General features: G+C 33.5%; 1 protein-coding gene and 1 pseudogene across 1 annotated transcript in view; both read right to left on the bottom strand.

Annotated features, from left to right (window-relative positions):
- Positions 1-19,783, bottom strand: part of SLC2A13 (solute carrier family 2 member 13) — a 305,609-nt gene that overhangs the window by 235,158 nt on the left and 50,668 nt on the right. Inside the window, exon 3 of the mRNA XM_006918238.3 lies at positions 550-758. Coding sequence (XP_006918300.1) covers positions 550-758 — 209 coding nt within the window. The remainder of the gene's footprint in view (positions 1-549; positions 759-19,783) is intronic.
- On the bottom strand, positions 19,361-19,479 carry LOC112484896 (annotated as a pseudogene).

The raw sequence follows: 19,783 nt of genomic DNA, 5'->3' as shown, positions 1-19,783 counted from the left end.
GGCAAAATTTTGATTAGACAATTAAATGTTTTAATGAAAACAGGAAAACACAAAATTATTCCAAAACCTAGTATGTAAAAGTATTCTTATTCTTTATAAAAATTAGTATAGAAATTAATGTAATACATGTAAATAGTTATTTAATTTTACTAAAGTGATTTTGACAATAGTTCACACTGACTTTTTAATATGGAAGGACAACAATGCGCATATATCTTCACATATGACAAATTTATGTATAAAGTAAACATTTGCTCAAAAATACCCATACACATAAAATAATGACAACTATGTCAAGTATATCCAATTTAGAAAGAAGAGACTACACAAAAATTAAAATACTAATTTTGTGAGGATAGTTGCATTTTGCATTTTTTTCATTCTTTTATACCATTACTATATTGCTTTTAAAATTAAAATATATTTATTTTTTGGCTATAAACATAAAACCATTACATAATTTAGAGCTATTAAATTAAACTAAAATATAATTTCTAAATAAAACTATTATGTAGTTTTAAAATTCATATAAATATGAACTCCACATACCTGAGCCAACCTCTTTTTCCTCTTCTTCAATGTTGTTTTTGATGCTATCATATTCTTCATCAATGGTCTGGTTTCCACGCATCTGAGATAAAATTCTACGGGCCTTCTGAGTCTGTCCTTTCTGAATAAGCCATCGAGGGCTTTCAGGTAAAAAGAGAAAGCCAAAAAACTGTATAACTGCTGGAATTGCTGCAAGTCCCAACATGTACCTGTAATAAAAAATCCATGTATTATTGTAAAATCTGGTCTTATAAGCACCACACTGAGACTATCTAATGCTGAATTAATCAGAATGATATTCTTTTAACTGTACTTGTATATGTGTGTGACTCACCAAAAAGGAGGATATTTTCATGTTATAGTAAGAAATTGAAAAATGAGAAAACTCTGATTCTTAGATATCTCACATAAATCACAATGAAAACTGGACAAAAGTCACAATAATTATGTACATGCATTCTAAATGAAACATATGATGCAAAACCATAATAATCATTCTTATCCAAAACTAATATATGTAATATAATTCTGTATTCTACAATATAAAATGGAATTAAGACAAAACTCTCTGAACTGTTTAAAAGATATATTTTTCTTTAAAATAAACGCCCAAATTGATATCTTTACAGTTATTTCTCTGTGAATGATTAGTTACAATTTCATTTTGCCATCAAGCATCATGTTTGCCCTTGTAAGCATAAGCTCATAGCAGGAAAAAGATACAGTTGGAACAAATAATAATTATTAAAATGATAGAAATGCAAAATAAAAACTGCTCATGTTTTAACTTGTCATCTACTTTAAATGTCTATTCTTAATGGCCAGCAAAATTCTATATAGCAAATAAGCATATTTTAAATCTATCAGAGAAATAACAGCAGTAATATTCATATTAATTGGTAAAGATCTCTGCAAATTATTCTGACCACCGGGCTGTTCTCCTAACATCTCTAGGATTCAATCTTTTTGAACTGAGATTAGATATAAACTTAAAGGTCTCTTTCAACTGAAAACTTCTATGAATCTAGGACACCTGGATGTTTTCTGCTGATCTGAGTTCCCTGGTAGATTCATGATGGCAGAGCTCAGAAGGCCAACTCAGAACGCATAACCACCATGCTCCCTGGTATTCACAAACAAGTGAGAAGTCACCTGACTCAATATGCTTTCCAAAGCTATTTTGACTTTTAAGCTACCTTAAACTCAACTGTATAGCAGCCTCAAAGGCTCCAGATAAAGATCTTAAAAAAAAAAAAAAAGGCCACTATTTTTCAAGCAATTTCACTTTAATTCTGAAAACAGCAGGAAAAAATACAACTGTCACAGGGGTATTAAGAATAACTCCTATTCCAAACAGTAGCTAAAACTACATGTGGAAACAGAAAAATTAACAGAAAAGGATTTAAAAAGTAACAAAACATTTATGAATACCTAACTAAATGAATCACTTGGCCTACAGTATTAAAAAAAATGTTTAATATTTTAACCCATGGTTAAATATTGAATCATTCTTTCCTCTTCTCACCTACAGAACATAATTGAGTGTTTTAACCTCAATTATGTCACTATACCTTGTGTTATAATAAATTCTTTACCTGTCCCACTTGATTGCATATTTAACTTTGTAGGAAGTACAGCACCTAATAACGTGTCTTGAACACACCAGGCACTAGCAAATGTTTTATGAAATGATGCAAAAGTAGCTATGTATCTAAACTTCATGTATTATGTAAAGAGAAAATAACGTTTCATACTCATATAACAATATCTTATGCAGCAACTCTTCTGAGTCGTTCAGTTCTGCAAACTTACTGGCACAATAATTCCTGCCAATGAAACCATTTGTTATTCTAGATCTTCTCTTCTGAAGATGACTCATCTAAAGAAGACTTTGTCAGAATCTTCAGATGAGAGGTAGCGATCAGCTCAGACAAAAATGCCTATTTCTGACCTCTCTTAAAATGTTAACTTCTACCACTAAGCCTGCTACTGAAATGTATGTTTAATTGCTGTAAATGAATAAAATTTCGATTTGGTTGTATTGTCTCTTAAAAAAAAAAAAGGTTATAATAATTGTATTGCCAATTATTTAAAAGAAAAGTAATAAAAAAGTAAACATCAAATATACTGGATTAGGAAATAAATTTTAAAAGTCCTAAAGATGAAAGCCTTTACATTTTGTTTCTCTACACCTTTCATGATCTTTCCTTCTGTTCTCCGTACACCTTTAGAGATGAATTAAGATTAAAGAGCTACACAGAAGACTTCAAAGAAGCACCTGAAATGAATATAGAAACTAAATCATTTTCAGGCTCAAAGATACTCACATAATACTTCTCAGTTACTACTCACTATTTAATGCTAGAACCTAATAGTTTTAAAAACTAAAAGGGAAAAGACAAAATTAACGAAAAATGCAAACATACATATTAGCCTATTTTTCTTAAGCCAGCTAGAGAAGACAGAATACTTTAGCTTTCCAGCTTTGAAATCTGTAAGTCCCAAGAGTCTAGGTCTGAAATTTACAAGTCAATGCTCTAATATGAGGATGGAAAAGAGGAATTCGCACCCTGCTGCCAACCTTTAAGGATATTAAATCCTGATTCTAGAGACTAGTCAAGTTAAAACATGTTTTATACATTTGTATCCTAAAGTTTCTCTTGTAAAACTAAAACAGAGGAACTTATTTTACTTTATTTTAATTACCTTTCATGATAAAAATATTTTCATAAGCATAAATTTCCATGGCTTTGCAGAGACCAAATACACAAGATGGGGGGTAGCTGTGGTTCTGACAGAGAGAGCATAAGAACAGACCTTGGTCACATTTCAGCTCTGAGCATCCTAATATCAAAACCCTAGTCAAGTTACTTAACATTTTAATGCACAAGTGACGGTATCTTTTTCATAGGATTGCAGGGATAATTAAGCGAAATCATTCCGTTGGTACCTAAAACTGGGAGAATGTTCTGCAAAAAACATTTTTACCTCCCTGACTCCTACCCACATCAATTCAATGCAACTTGTCTATTGTGGCTATATCATCTACCCAAACTTTGAGTAGGTAGAACCAATTTCTTTCTTGAGGAAAAACCATTCCCCTGATGATGTGTAGACTGCAGATAAATAGCAGATTACTTTGCTGTGGTACTGATAAAAATTTTACCATGAGACTAAAATAGCAGGAACTCTATAAGCTTAGTTAAGGGCAGCATTAGTGACTCACCGTCATTCCTCTAAATTCAAGGAAATCAGGAACCAGATAAATGACATAGAATATAATGATATGACAAAGAGTATACTGATAAACCAGGGCAGTCAATCCCCAAACAAGTAGTTCCCTACTGATATGGGGGAGCTCATTATTATAAGTCAAATCAAGGGTTCTAAACCCTGGCTTCACAATAGAATCACCCAAGGGGCTTATAAAACACACTTGTGTCCAGGCTCTACCCAATCTGGAATTTTAATTAATTGGTCTGGGCTCTAGTCCCAGGGAATTCTATTTTATTAAAAGCTCCCTTGGAGCTGCTGATGTACAATCAGGGCCAAGAACCTCTGATCTAAGTGCTTTAAAAACTCAGAGAGTTAAAGTGAACAATAAGCATCCAAGGACCACACCTTAGACAAAAGCCCTTTATCGCCTGGAGGGAAGCAAGAGAGCACACCAAGCTGAGAGAAAGGAAAAGCAGGTTGACTCTAGCAAAAATGCCAAGCTTTCCTGAGATCTAAAAAATCTTTAGAATGTTCTTGGGCATCATGATCACTCACTAAAAGACACCTTTTAAAACTTTCTGAACTCAACAAATTAGTTATTTTCTGGTCCAACTAGTCATACCAGCACCCACCTACCAGAAAACTAAGGAGGGCCCCTCAAATGGTGAGCAGCACTTTCAAATAGTAGAGTTGGGCCAGCCATCAACAGAGGAGATAAGCCCAGCTACTTCATCTCAGGTTAAGCCTTCTTCCCAGTGCCAAGAATTGAAGCTCTGTGAATCAAAGGTTCTGCATTTCTGGGTGCTGGCCCTCCCCACAGCAGCTGAGCAGACTGCTGCTGTTGCTGCTGCCATCCGAGAGCCGATATCTCACACAACACCAAACAAGTCTTTCATTGAACTGAACATTCACCATCATTCTTGTTCTGAAGGAATCATATTGCTCTCACCAATGAAACTAAAGACAAGTGCCCTCTAATAGATGGCCACTTAGGACAGAATACTGCAGTTCATAATTGCCCCCTTTCTCTGAACTTATAACATGGTTATCTGATAACATGATAAACATGTTACTTATTCTCTAACAGTTCTACGAGGGTGATGATTATGTTCCAACACATGAAAATCTACTTGAATGTACAAACTCATCTTAAACAGGTATCATTTAGTAGCAATAACAGCAACATTAATAGCTAGTACATAACACTAGTTACTATGTGCCAAGCACTGTTCAAAGGGCTTAAGATACTTTGACTCATAGTTCACAACTCTTGAGGTGGGTACCAGTATTATCCACATTTTGAAGACAAACGAGCTACAAAGAAGAATATGGAACTAGTATGCAGTAAAACTAGGATTAAAATGTAGGCAGTTTTGTTCCTTTAATAAATGTTTAATGATTAGTTAACTTAATTCTGCAGAATTTGTAAAATGGGATATTAATTTGCCTTAGTCTCATGTTTAAAGACTTCTGATGATCCCTTTAGAAGTTTTATTGTTCATTCACCTCTGTTAAATGCAGTAAAGCACTGCAGAATAACTGGGCAAAAAGGCTAGGTGGGAGTAGTCACTTCTAATCTCATCAAGCACAGCACCTGACATAGAAGCACCCACTGGGCTGAGGAACTGTAAGCTGGATTTAACCAGTACAGATCCACCAGTGGCAAATGGAATATCTCATTATTCTCTTGACACTATATTTTACTATGTGTTACTATAAAAATAGTTGAATATTAGTTAAAAGAAAATATCTCATGTGTAAAAGTAAACTTGTACCCTGTACCAAACCAAATTTGTATTTTATTTTTCGTTAACATACATAGGTAAACTTTTCATGTAGGAAACATATAGGTAACAACAAAGTATAGTTTAAAAGATAATTTGCAACAAAAAAAAATTTGACTTTTCACAAATGAGAATAATTTTTTAAAACATTTTATATAACGAACATGATAGATCTGGAGTTACTTTTCTCTACATTTTGTTTTTCAATCTATGCCTCCCACAGGCCTCCCCAAGCCTCTCTCCTTCCAAAAGAAATTGTGCAGGAGGAATTATATCCTGTATCTCTGTACTGTTTATTTCTCTTCTCCCTTCTGTTCTTTTTCTTCCTTAAATTCCCAAATGATGTGACGTTCTCCAATGCCTTACAATAGAAGAGCTATATGATTTATGGTTTTAATTGTAAGTCAAGCTATAATAGAAAAACTATCATTGCTAAGGGAACTGTATTACATTATATTATATTTAAAAGAAATTATATGCAATTGTTTTTATAGCTCTTGAGGTGCTGAATTCTACTAAGGGAGGACACTTTTCACTCTGAAAAGCACAGTAAAGGTTTTTTGGACACTGCAGTCATTTAGCCAATTATCTCATGAATAAGCCACGAGAGTATTCAGATACAGTTCAATAATCACTTTCTTACTTGTCTCCAACCTCATGCTGTCAAAAGTATTCATTTCAAACCAAATCTCCACCTTTTATTTTTCTAGTCACAGAGAATCTTGATATTTTTTGAAACACTAAGATTAGCTCAGTGACAATCTCTGAAACTTTGTCCTGAGTACAGTGAGGGTTTTTAGCAATATTCTATAATACCCAATACTGTTTTATAATAAACTGGAAAAAATCAAGTAACATAATTGTATTTGTAGTCCCAATAGTTTTATTTCCATCCTGTCTTCTAGCTTGCATTATGTTTATATCTGTTACTGATTCACAAATCATGCCTGTTTGCCCATTATGAATAGCTCAAATCAGTTAGAGAAATATTAAGATATTATGCTTTATTCTTTAAAACTATGGTTTCAAACTGGCATCCTTTCACATCTAGCTATAAAATAAACAAATGCTAAATCTTTTTTTCCAGGAACAGTTCATTAAAAATAAAAAGGGGTTGCAGTTAGAATCAGTAGTAAATGCTTTGAAAATGTTATCTAATGAAGATTTACTATGTTTGCTTAGAAAGTTAAGGCTAAAATTCTTGTGATATTTCTCAGCTGTTTACCCAGCAAACATCTTCTGAATGTATGCTAAGTGCCAAACTCCAAGCCAATCACTGAACATCGTGAATAAACAACCAGAAATAGTGTAGTGCTGCGTCAATCTGCAAACATACCCACAAGTTGGAACTTTCCAATGATATTTATCATGATACTCTGTTTAGGACAGTGAAACATTTTCCCCTTAAAATGGTATAATCCAATGTCTTCAGACCACATCCAAGAACATTTTTCTTTCAGCCTTACATCTAGAACTAACTTCATTGTTCAATGTTCCTATGGATTTTTAGTTTTTTGATCTGCTTTTCTCATACTTAAGTAATAATCATATGAATGATGCTTTTACTTGAAGATCTCTGTTCTTGGATTTACAAAAGAAATGGTCATCATTATATATCAGTGACAAGGTATTTACATGATAGTCACCAAATTATGATTTATGTAATGTTTCTACTTGCAAAAGCTTTAGATGCAGAAAAGAATACTGAATTTAGCCACCTGATATAGTTACAACTCATTTGATAATGTACTTTTCAATTTCAATTCACTACTCACAACTCCATTTTAACAGATAAGAAATTAAAATAATAAAATGCTTACAAATTGAGACCCCAGGCTGGTAAATTAATTTTTCTCTGCCATCGAGGACCATGTAGAACATCAACTCTGATGACTGATACACCTGATAATCTGATGGCAGCTAGAGAGTAAACATAAGACCACAGCTGGAGGTACAGAAGGGAAAAAAAATCAATGTGTCACAGTTGAAATCTGGTAAGTAAAAAAAGCAGATGATGTATCATCAGCAAATGAGCAATTTCTTGTTACCTGGTACATATTTCTGTGTAAATTGTAAAAAAAATTATTGCCGAATATGTAAATATAGGAAAATATTAATTATCTATGTAGCTAGGGGAAAACCCCTCAAAATAATTTGATATTATTATATAAGGTAGGTGGTACAACCAAGGTTATTTAGAGTGCTGTGATTATAGTAGAAGCAGCAAGATACACTTGCTTTTGACAGAATAAGATGTGATATTATTTAAACAACTGAATGTATTTTACAGATATTAGGCAGATATTTTTAAACTACATGGCAAAAAACATTTGACTTACATAAAATTCACAGTACTAGTAGTAAAAGTAATGCACACAAAACTGTACCTACATACATAAACTCAGAATCTTCCGTATGCAAAGCATTGGGCTAGGGATTATGGAGATACAGTAATGATTAGCAGACACCCCTTGCTTCAAGGAGCTTATATTCTAGTAATCATCAAACAAAACAGGATTATTCAATTGATATAACTGAGATTTAGGCACAGTGCAGGAGTAAGAAAAGTTATTTCAACAGAAGCTAACAGAAAAAAAGTATCATAAACATTTAAATTATACATCGGCCAATGTAGAAAAGCAATATAATGGAGGGACTAAATTAAGGTTCAGATTAACTTTTTTTTTTGGGGGGGGGTACAAAATGAAATAAAGAGATCCAAGGTATATGATTCTGAGTATTGAGAAATATATACATCCTTGTTAACTACCATCCCAAACAACAGAACATATTCACGATTTGTGAAAGTTCCCTTATACTCCCACTCTATCCAGTCCCATTGCCATAGACAACTACTGACAGAATGTGTGTCCTCACAGCTTATTTTGCATGTGGATGAACTTCATAGGGAACCATGAAGGCTATAGTCTTTTGTGTCCAGCTTCTTTCAATCATAATATTTTAAAGATTCATCATTGTTGTTGTTCCTTCTATTTCACTAATTTATTTATCTATCCTTACCAGTCTTAATTACATTAGCTTTACATTAAGTCATGGAATCAGCAAGTCCTCTGACTCTGATCTTCAAGATGGTTTCAGCAATTCTAGGTCCTTTGATTTTCCGTAAAAATATTAGAATTGACTGTCTGATTGAAGTGGACATCTTTCTTTGCCTGGCAATTGATCATAAAGGAAAGCATTCAGGCTTTCACCATTGAGTATAAAATTGGCTGTAGGTTTTTTTGTACGTCCCTATTGAGTAGAGAAAGTGCCTGTCTAGTGAACTGAAAGGTTTTATCATAAATTAATATTTATCTGTCAAATGTTTTCTCTGAATATATTGAGATGATCATAGAGGTTTTCCTCCTTTGAATAATTTCAACTTGGTGACTTACATGAATTAATTTTCTTATGCTAAACCAACCTGACTTTTCTGAAAAAAATTACTTGCTCATGATTTAGTATCTTTTTACAACTTGCTGGGATCAATTTTACTGACACTTTGTTAAGGATACTTTCAGTCTGTGTTTAGAATTTTCTTTTCTTGTAGTAACTTAGGCCACAATATTAGAGTTATGCTGGCCTCACAAACCCAGTTGGGAAGTATCCCTTCCAACTCTACTTTCTAAAGCTTTTGTTTAAGCTTGGAGCTATTTCTTCCTTAAATGTTTTATATAATTCACCAGTGAAGCCATCTGGGCCTGACATTTATTTTGTTAGGTAGGTTACAACTAATAATGATTCTATTTGTTTAATAAATATAGAGCTATCCAGATATTCCATTTCATATTTTCTCATTTTTTGGTAGGTTGTGATTTTCATGCCAATATGCCCATTCTATGTAAGTTGAATTTATGAGCACAAAGTTTTGCAAAGTATTCTCATTATCTTTATAAGTCCATAGAAATAATGTGCTCTTTTACTACTATTGATAATTCGTGCTGTATCTTTTTTCTGAATCACTTTAATCAGTTATAATCAGTTTATCAATTTTATTAATCTCTTTCAGATGCTGAACATCACTAATTGTCAGGGAAATGCAAATCAAAACCACAGTGAGATATCACCTTACACGTGTTAGAATGGCTATTATCAAAAACACTAGAAATGACAAGTATTGGCAAGGATGTGGAGAGAAGGAAACCCTTGTACATTGCTGGGAAGAATGTCAATTAGTTCAGTCACAGTATGCCTCAAAAAATTAAAAACAGAACTACCACGTGATCCAACAATCCCACCTCTGGGCATTTATCTGAAGAAAATGAAAACAATTTGAAAAGATATAAATACCCTCACGTTCACTGCAGAATTATTTACAATAGCCAAGATACGGAAACAATCTAAGTGTCCACCGTTGTATAAATGTATAAAGAAAATGTAGTACACACACACACACACACACACAGGAATATTATTCAGCCATAAAAGAGAAAGAAATCTTGCCATTTACAGTAACACAGGTGGACCTCCGAGGGCATTATGCTAAGTGAAATAAGTCAGAGAAAGATAAATATCGTATGAGCTCACTTATATGCGGAATCAAAGGAAAAACAAAAATCAGAGATACAGAAAATAGACTGGTGGTTGCTAGTGGGGGTGGTAGGATGGGGGAAGGGGGCCAAAAGGCACAAACTTCCAGTTATAAAACAAGTCATCGGATGTAAAGTACAATGTGGTAACTGTAGCTAATTATACTGTATTGCATATTTGGAAGTTGCTAAAAGAGTAGATCTTAAAAGTTCTCATCACAAGAAAAAATGTTTTTCTATATATGGTGACAGATATTAACTAAATTTATTGTGATCATTTTGCAATAAATGCAAATATCAAATCATTATGTTGTTTACCTAAAGCTAATCTAATGCTATATGTCGATTATACCTCAATAAAAAATTACTCAAACAAAACAAATTCATTGATACAGAGAACTGATGGTCACTAGACAGAAAGAGGTTTGGCAGATGGGTGGAAAAGGGAAACGAGTTTAAAAAGTACAAATTCCCAGTTATAATTATAAAAATTCATTGTTATGTAAAGTGATAACATAGGAAATATAGGCAATAACATTGTAATAACTATGTATGGTGCCAGATGGGTGACTGGATGATCATTTTCTAAGGTATATAAATGTCTATCTAGTCACTATGTTTCACACCTGAAAATAATACAATATCGTACATCAAGTATAACTGAAAATAAATTTAAAAAAATATCTCATCTATTTAAAGAACTAACAGTTTATTTTTTCTATTGTTTGCCTGCTTTCTATTATATTGACTTCTATTCTTCATTATTTAATTCCTTCTGTCTTCCTTGGGTTTAATATACTTACATTTTTCTAGTTTTTTATCATGAAAACAGATATTTTTTTCCTATTTTCCAATATGATCACTTTAGCTATATACTTTCCTCTAAGGACTGAAGCTGCATTCCACAAATTTTGATATATTTTACTTTCATTTCAAAACTGTTTTCTAATTTTCCTTTTGATTTCTCCTTAGACCCATGAGTTATTTAGAACATAATGGTTTTTTTGTTAGTACCTCTTTTCTTCAATTATGTTATTAGTTTTGAGTATACAGTACATTAGTTAGACTAGAACATAATGTTTTAATTTCCAAATATTTGAAGCTTTTTTGGCTATCTTATTGTCATTAATAGCTAATTTAATTCTGCTGTGGTCAGAGGATATCTTCCATAAGATTTCATTTTTTTAAATTTATTAACATTTATTTTATGACCCAGGATGTGGTCAGTTTTAAAGAATGTCTAATTTGAACTTGAAAAAGAAGGTGTATACAGCTGCTGCTGGATGTAGCAGTCCACAAGTATCAATTATGACAAGGCAGTTAAGTGTTGTCATTTTTTTGTAATCTTACTTTTTTTGGTCAAGTTGTCCTGTAGGTTGCTAGGAAAATAGTTAAATATTCTCCAAAATAAGCCTGTATTTGTCTGTTTCTGCCTTTAGTTCTCCTAAGTGTTTATTGTGGTAAAATATAAATAAAATTTAACATTTTAATCATTTTAAGTGCACAAATCTGTAGCATTAAGTATATTCACATTGTTGTACAACCACAATCTGCTAATTTTTGCTTACACATTATGAAGCTCTCTCATTAAGTAAGCTCCACACTTTTTATTATTATTTCCGATGAACTGGCACTCTTATCATTATGAAACATCCCTCTTTATCTCTGGTATATCGCTTCTCTTGAAATCCACTTTAGGTGATTATTAATATAGCCACACCAGCTTTCACACAGGTACTGTATGAGTAGTGTATTTTTTCCTACTCTTTTACTTTTAATCTATCTATACTTAAAGGGTCACCTTTAAACAACAGACTTGTTTACGGTGCACACTTTTTGTGCACTGTAATTTTTTATATTTAATGTAATTATTGCTATAATTGGGTTCTAAGTCTAGCATTTTGCTATGTGCTATTTATCTAATTTATTTATTCCTTTGTTCTTCTTTACTTGCCTTTGTTCAGCTTATTTAAATATTTTAAGTACTCCATTTTAATTCTTATGACTCCTTAACTCTATCTTCTAATAATATATTCTAGTGGTTGTTCTAGGGATTAAAATATGCATCTGTACTACCTAAATATAACTCTTCACGAACATGTATACTTTCCATTTACTGCCCCCAACTTTACTCTTGTGCTCATGTATTTTACAGCTTCATACATTATAAATCTCACAACACATTTAAATGTGAAGAGACATGTCTTTCAAAAAACTGAAAGAAAAAAAAAGTCCTTCATATTTAACCTACTTACTATTTATGATAGCTGGTGCTCTTCTTCCTTATCATAGATGAAATTTCATCTAGTGTCATTTCCCTTCATCTGAAGAATTTCTTTTACCATTTCTTAAAATGCAAGAGGTCTAGTGAGAAATTCTTTAGTTTATCTGAAAATGTTTTTATTTGCCTACATTTTTGAATATTTTCCTAATAGATTGACATTTTTTTTTTTCAGTAATATGAAGAAGCCATCCTGTTGTCTCCTGACCTCCACTGTTTGTAGAGTCTGCCATCATTTGCACTGCTGTTCCCCTTCAGGTGTGTCTTTTTCTCTTGGATCCTAATTTTCTTTCTCTTGTTTTTCAGCTGTTTGATTACGCTATGCCTACGTATGCTCATCTTTGTATTTATCCTACTTGGGTTTCTGTGCTTCTTGTATCAGTAACTAACATCCTACTTGGGTTGCTGTGCTTCTTGTATCAGTAACTAACATTTTTACCAAATTTGGGGAATTTTCAGCTATTATTTCTTCACATATTCTTTGCCCTATTCTCTCTCTTTCTTGAGCTACACGTCTGTTAGAAAACTTGGTATTAGATGTATATAAGACTACTCAATGTAGACCCTTTTTATTTCTTTTCAAACTTATTCTTTTTCAGATTAGGTGATGTCTACACGTCTTCAAGTTTCCAGATCCTGTCCTCTGTTATCTTCATTTTGCTATTCAGTGAAATTTTATTTTAATTTCTAATTTCAAATATTGTGCTTTCAGTATTAGAATTTCCATTTTTGTTTTTTTTTATAGTTTGCATTTCTCTCCTGAGATGTCCCATCTGGTTATTCTATATGACTATCATTTCTGTGCAGTCCTTGAACACATTTATAATAGCTGTTTTCAAATCAATTTCTGCTAATTCCAACATCTGCAACATCTTGAAGTCTATACTGACCAATTTTTCTTTTAGTGATGGGTCACATGTTCTGTTTATTCACATTGTCTAATATTTTTGTGTGTGTTCTGTGTATTGTGAATCATAAATGGGGAGACTCTAGATATTGTTCTCTTCTTCTGAAGAACACTGACACTGTTCTATCAGTCACCTTACATTTAAAGGCTTGGTTTTAGACTTCGTTAGTGTGACTCTCAGTTTTGGCGTGGTCTTAAGAAAATTCCTTAGCCGTACAACAAAATTTTTACTCCTAAGGCATGGTCCTTCTGGGGTTTTACTGGAAAGTTCGAGCTGTTGGCCCCTCTAACCTAGAAGGTTTACAAGTCCAAACATGTCATTCTTCCTATGGGCAGGAAATAGCATCTCTCTCAGCTTTGACCATCTGCTGTTACTTTCTGCAGGCGCCATGGAATCTCTCCCTATATATTCATAGTTCAGGAGTCAGAAAAACATTTGTGGTCAATTAATATTCGGATTTGGAGGCTTCCTCCACTATAGTGCATTCTTTTCTTGGATCGCCCCCCTCAAATTCCAGCTGCTCTGGCCACCACAAACTCCAGCCACTGACACCACAGGCCAATAAAACTGGAGATTTCTGCTTAAGTTCTAGCTGCTCAGCATCATGGATTGGGAACTGCCCTCAGGGAAAAAGCCATAAATGTAGATCTCACCACAAACCGTTCACTTCAAGGTCAAATCCCCTTCAGTTCCAATCTACCCTTGAAATTGGACCTCCCCAGTATCTTAAATAGTTTCTTATATTCTATCCATGGCTTATAATGGTTGGTTATCTTCAAGAAAGGTTAGTCTTATAAAAAACCACTCTCATCGGCAAACCGTATTTACTTTTTACCTGGAAAATCTTAATAATTGAACATGAGAGCAATTTTTATTGCTGGCTTTGAATGCAAGATATAGAGAATCAACCTACCACTCTCTAGAGATAACAGTGAACAACATCTAGTAGCATTTAAGAGTTTGTAAGTACTTCACAGCCATTAACTCATTTGATCCGAACAATAACACTGTACAATTGCTGAAGCATTAGCTACATGAGCATGTTAGGGCTTAAATTAATTCATGTGCTGTGAAAATAAGTCTTAAACCTATTCCTTTCACTGTATTATGACACCTTTATGATAGTCTCGTTTTAATTATGTAATAAAAAATTACAAATATCTTCAGCATTAAGGTATTTACCTGTAATAAGTCTGTTAACCCACCCATCTTTCTTAAAATGGCCTCTACATAGTTAGTTTTAAGACAAAGATTGCTACATATTCCATATTTTGTATAGAACTAAACACCACTGATCTATTAGCACTAAATTATAAGATCACTTTTCCCAGCATAAATTTGTTCAGAAACATCACCCTCTTTTAAATATCATTCTAAAAGTCATCTTACATGTTTTTTAAATTGTAAAATATTATGGGGGAGGGAGGCTCATTAATTTTTTATCCCAAAGTAATATTTTTAAAATTATTTTCTGAGACTTTCAATAAACAAATTCAGACTCAATGTATTATTAAAGAGAGTGCAATGGATTTAAAGTTCTATTCACACTCACTGAAGACTACCCTTTCCATGTCACCTTCAAAGTCCCAGATAGTAATCACAGACCACTACCTAGCTGCTCTAAACTTCTCACTATTGCCCAAACATAACTGGCTCTTACACACTACAGGGCTTTTGAAAATTTTATTTCACCTAGAATCTCTCTCTTCCTCACTATGCCTGAATTCTTTTATTCTTAAAAGACTCAGCTCCAACATATTTCCATCGTGAAGCTGTTATTCACTCCCCCTGGGAGCTCCCATAACATTATCCATCATTTAATTAACATGCTGATGACGAGTCTCCCCCTTTCATTAGACTGAGAGGTGCTTGAGGACAGGTACATTTTTTATCTTTCTATCTCTAGCACCAAGCACAATAGTAGTATACAGTAGATGTCCAAAATTTTTTTTGGCTGACTGAATCATTTCCATACTAACTGATGTCTCCCAATAGTATCACCTCACTACCTCACACCTATGTTCTGGCAGCAGCCTCATTTATAGGTTCCCTGAATCTACCCAAGAGCCAAGAGTCCCAATAAATTCTAGGCATCACTGTCATATTAATTTTTGACTCACATTATAGTACGCCCTGCTTAAAAAATAATAGCTCTCCTTTGCTTGTAGAAAAAAGTTCAAAACTTCTAGCCTAGCATTCACAGACCTCTAGAATCTGGCTCCAGTCTATCATGTACATCACCACTTCAGTTTCAAGCTTCCAGATCCTTCCTCGCCTTGCCTACGCTATGCCCTCATTTCTACCTTTGTCTATATGAATCCCACTAACTCTTCAAAGCTCAGCACAAGGCTCATTATCTATAAATTAGTCTGAAGATACTCCAGGAGAATCTCATACAGATGTCGCTCACACTGATACTTTGTGCTTATCATTCAACACTTATCTCAAATTTTATTTCTTTAGCAAAAAAAAAGGGGCATCACCTAAATGATGAAAATATCTAGCACACTCACTTAACAAATGGTTGTGCACAGGCTAGTGAAGTGAAATAACTCTAGTTTTAAAAAATTAAATGAGAAAATAATGAGTAAAAATCAACATGCAAGAGAATAAATTAGCCCTTCTATAGACATATCATTCTTATTACTATAAATCACATTATGGTTTATATAATTATATAAAGACTATGCATTTGAAAACCAGTCTGCCCGAGAAAAAAGGACAAAAAGTGTTCTGGGACCCAGAGGTATATTTTTTTGAGAGACAGAAATTTTCATGGGCTCAGAAACTAATTTTCTTTCTCTAAATTTTCTGCTCAACAAGAAACACTTATTAATAATTTAGTTTTTCATCTATGAAGTATATGTATTCCTCAGTATAAATTCATGAATTGGTATTTTGGTTAATAATCAATATCTTTTGACCTTGGTTAAGAGTCCTTTCCCTAGAGTCCAATCAAGTCAGCTCAGTTCTACACATATGTTGAGTATTTACTATATGTTCCAGGCCCTTTCCCAGATCTTACAAATGAGTACACGGTTGATGACATTCAGGAGCTCCAAATCAAATAGAAAATACAGACAAATAAGTAGTTCAAAATAATATCGTAAGTATAAAATTGAAGCTATGCACAAAGTCTTAAGAAAGGACAAATGAACAAAGGCAGCTTCATATGATATACATGCTGAGATTTAAAGAAGGAACAGCAGTTGGACCTGTAAACCAGGACAGGGTAGGAAGACATTACAGATAAAAGTGAGCAAAAGGAAAAAAACTCAGAACATGATAAAGCAAGATGCGACTGGTATACAGGGTATATGGACATGGTTGTTTTATAAAGGAAGAGGGAAGGAGGCAACAATGAGTTACAAAAATCTAGAAAAGCAGGTATGGATTGGATAATGGAATCAGCCATCATAAAGAGCTTATTATTTTTTTTTCCCTTTAGGAAATAGGGAGGTTTTGAAGCATTAGCAGTGGCATGACCAGATAAGTGTTTTAGATCACAGTGGTGGCTGTTAAATTAACTTAATTATATATTTATTGAGGGCATGCTACATGCCCAGTTTTGACTCAGCAATTAAAGAAGAAAACCTTAGTTTGCTTAAGGTATAGTGAGTAAATCTACTACATAAGAAATAAGCAAGATTAAAGAATATTAGTACAGAAAAGGACAACAAATGATAAAACTTTGTATCATTAACTATCAAACTACCTCTGCCATTTTTATATATGAAATATCTAGCATAGGCAAATCTATGAAGACAAAAAATAGATTAACCATTGTCTAGAGCTGGGAGGAGCTGGGAGGTTGAAGCGTGAGAGCTAAAGGGTGCAATGTCTTTTCTGGGTGATGAAATGTTCTAAATTTGATGACGGTGATGGCTGCACAGCTGTGAACATACTAAAAGGCATTGAATTCTACACTTTAAATGGGTAAACTGAATAGTATGTGAATTATATCTCAGTAAAGTTGTTTTTAAAAATCTAATCCTTAATGATATCTTCAAAATATTTATTCCCCTCTCCTCATGAAACCAATGACACCCTTCTCAACGTAGAATGTATTATATCACTAGAGTGCTAGAAAAATGCCAACTTTTCAATCTTCTACTGGCAATTTTTTTTTTCCCTGGGAAAACTAATCTTCCAATTAGCAGAAAACAATTTATTTTTATGATATCCAAATAATAACAGAAGTTTTGACCTGTCTGGCACAAAAGGTGAGTTAGTCTTTTAAAAACATCAAAATCTAAGAAGTTTTTATGTCTAATCAGTTTCATCTTCTATACATCTTAATCTGATCGCAACTGTAAAAATTATAATTATTTTTTAGATATAAGCTGACAATTCTAAAGTTGATGCTAAAGTACCACTTCAATCTTTATTTGCTTGTAATCACACTCCTGTCCTATTAGCTCAGGAGTCAGATGAGGTAAAAATACTGCTATGGATGCTAAACAATAAAAAAAAATCATACACTGAAAATTCACCTATGAAAAAAAATAAACATGTTTGCATGTATACATAAGTAAGAGAATTTGTGCAAACAATAAAAAGATTCAAAATGATCTAGTACATTGATGCATTGGTCTGACTGCCAGCCAAAGTTAGTTTTTTCATCCTCTTTTATTATTTCACCCCTGGGTTCTCCAGTATTGCAGGAAAAATCCACACAGGTATACTACTTGGCTTTACTGCAAATATATGGCTCCAACTTCAGCTGGGATCCCATGGTTATTTGAAAAATCGTTTTTGTCTCTAGGCTTTTCCTTTTTATATTTCTACAGCAGCTATAAGCATTTAACATTTTTCTTTCCTCTAGGCCTCTGCCCTAGCAACTCCAAGCTCCATCTCTACAGATAAAGAAAATAGAGGCCATAGGACGTGTTTTCCTTCAACCTCCCTTACAACTTAACTATAGTAGCACCCAACCTTTATTCATTCCTCAGAATAGTAAATAATAATGTGATTCATCATTTATTGAGCATTAGCCATGTACCAAAAACTGGGCCAACTACTTTACATATAATAATTTAGCTCCCACAATCTTAGAAGATAACTACTTTTGGTCTCATTTTTTCAATGACAAAGTGAAGCTCAGGGTACCTAAGTAACTTGTCCAAGGTTTGTAGCTTATGAGTGTTGAAAACAAATTTGAATCCAGGTCTGTCTATAACTACGTCGCCATGCCTCTGCAAAGTGTTCTAATGCCTGTCCCAAGACCTCCACTTCTACAGAGGAAAACCACATTCATAAATTTTCACTACCATATGATCTTTCTTTTCCAACCAGTACTGAGAAAAGCTATCTAAATTAAGTCAAACATATAGTTTACGTACTTTGTTTCCATTTAAAAACAAATTCTTAATAAAAGTATGTACATATCTCTATCTTAGTTAAATTAATAAAATTTCTGACAAAATATAAATAGATGATTTAGATCTCTTAAAGACGTGGAGTTAAAAGAATGGCTTCCATTTAGCTTCCAAGAAAAACTCAACATTCAGGTTATACTCTTAACAGTTATCATCTCCCTCTTTCTGTTCATTTACAGAGTGGGGAAAAAAGGGATAAAATTTCCTGCTTCTTCATTTTTCCAGTAATTTCTTTTTTTAAATTTTTTACCAAGATCTTAAAGATTTATTTTTAATGTATTTATTTAAATTAGTTTCAAGTATACAATACATTGATTAGACATCTATATAGTTTATAAAATAATCCCCCCAATTGCTCCCTCCCTCCCCAGGCCCTCTACCTAGCCAACATATTAATGCTACCTGCATTCCCTGTGCTGTGTTCTCCATCCTCATACCCAACTACAACTACTAATTTGTACTTCTTTAACCCTTCACCCCATTCTCCCAGGCCCCCAACTCCCCTCCCGTCTGTCCGTCAGCAAATCGTCCACTATATTTGTGAGTCTGTTTCTGATTAGTTAGTTCTTTTTGTTCCTTAAATTCCGCATCATATGAAATCATATGGTATTTATCTTTCTCTGACTTATTTCACTCAGCATAATAACCTCTTTATTTTTTAATTTTTTTATCTTATCCTTGCCTAAAAGAATTTTTTGATTTTTATTTATTTTTACAGTTACAGCACCTGGTATTCCTAGGTGATCTCCCATCCAAGTACTAACCAGGCTCGACCCTGCTTAGCTTCCGAGATCAGATGACATCGGGCATGTACAGGGTGGCAAGGCTATAGACTCAAGCTTATAATTTATTTTTTTAACATTTTATTTTTTTATTTTTCCTCCTCCCCCATCCCTCCTCTCCTCTGGTAACCACTAGTCCATGGTCCATGTCCATGAGTCTGTTTGTTTGTCCTGTTTGTTGCTTTTAGGTTTATTTCCCACATATAAGTGATATCACGTGATTTTCAACTTTCTTTCTGGATTATTTCGCTTAGCATGATTATTTCGAGGTCCAGCCATGTTGGCGCAAATGGCAGTATTTCATCTCTTCTTATGGCTGGGTAATATTCCATTGTATATATGCACCACAGCTTCTT

The sequence above is a fragment of the Pteropus alecto genome, unplaced genomic scaffold, assembly GCF_000325575.1.
Source record: "Pteropus alecto unplaced genomic scaffold, ASM32557v1 scaffold778, whole genome shotgun sequence".
Taxonomy (NCBI): domain Eukaryota; kingdom Metazoa; phylum Chordata; class Mammalia; order Chiroptera; family Pteropodidae; genus Pteropus; species Pteropus alecto.
This window is presented reverse-complemented; position numbering and strand designations above follow the sequence as displayed.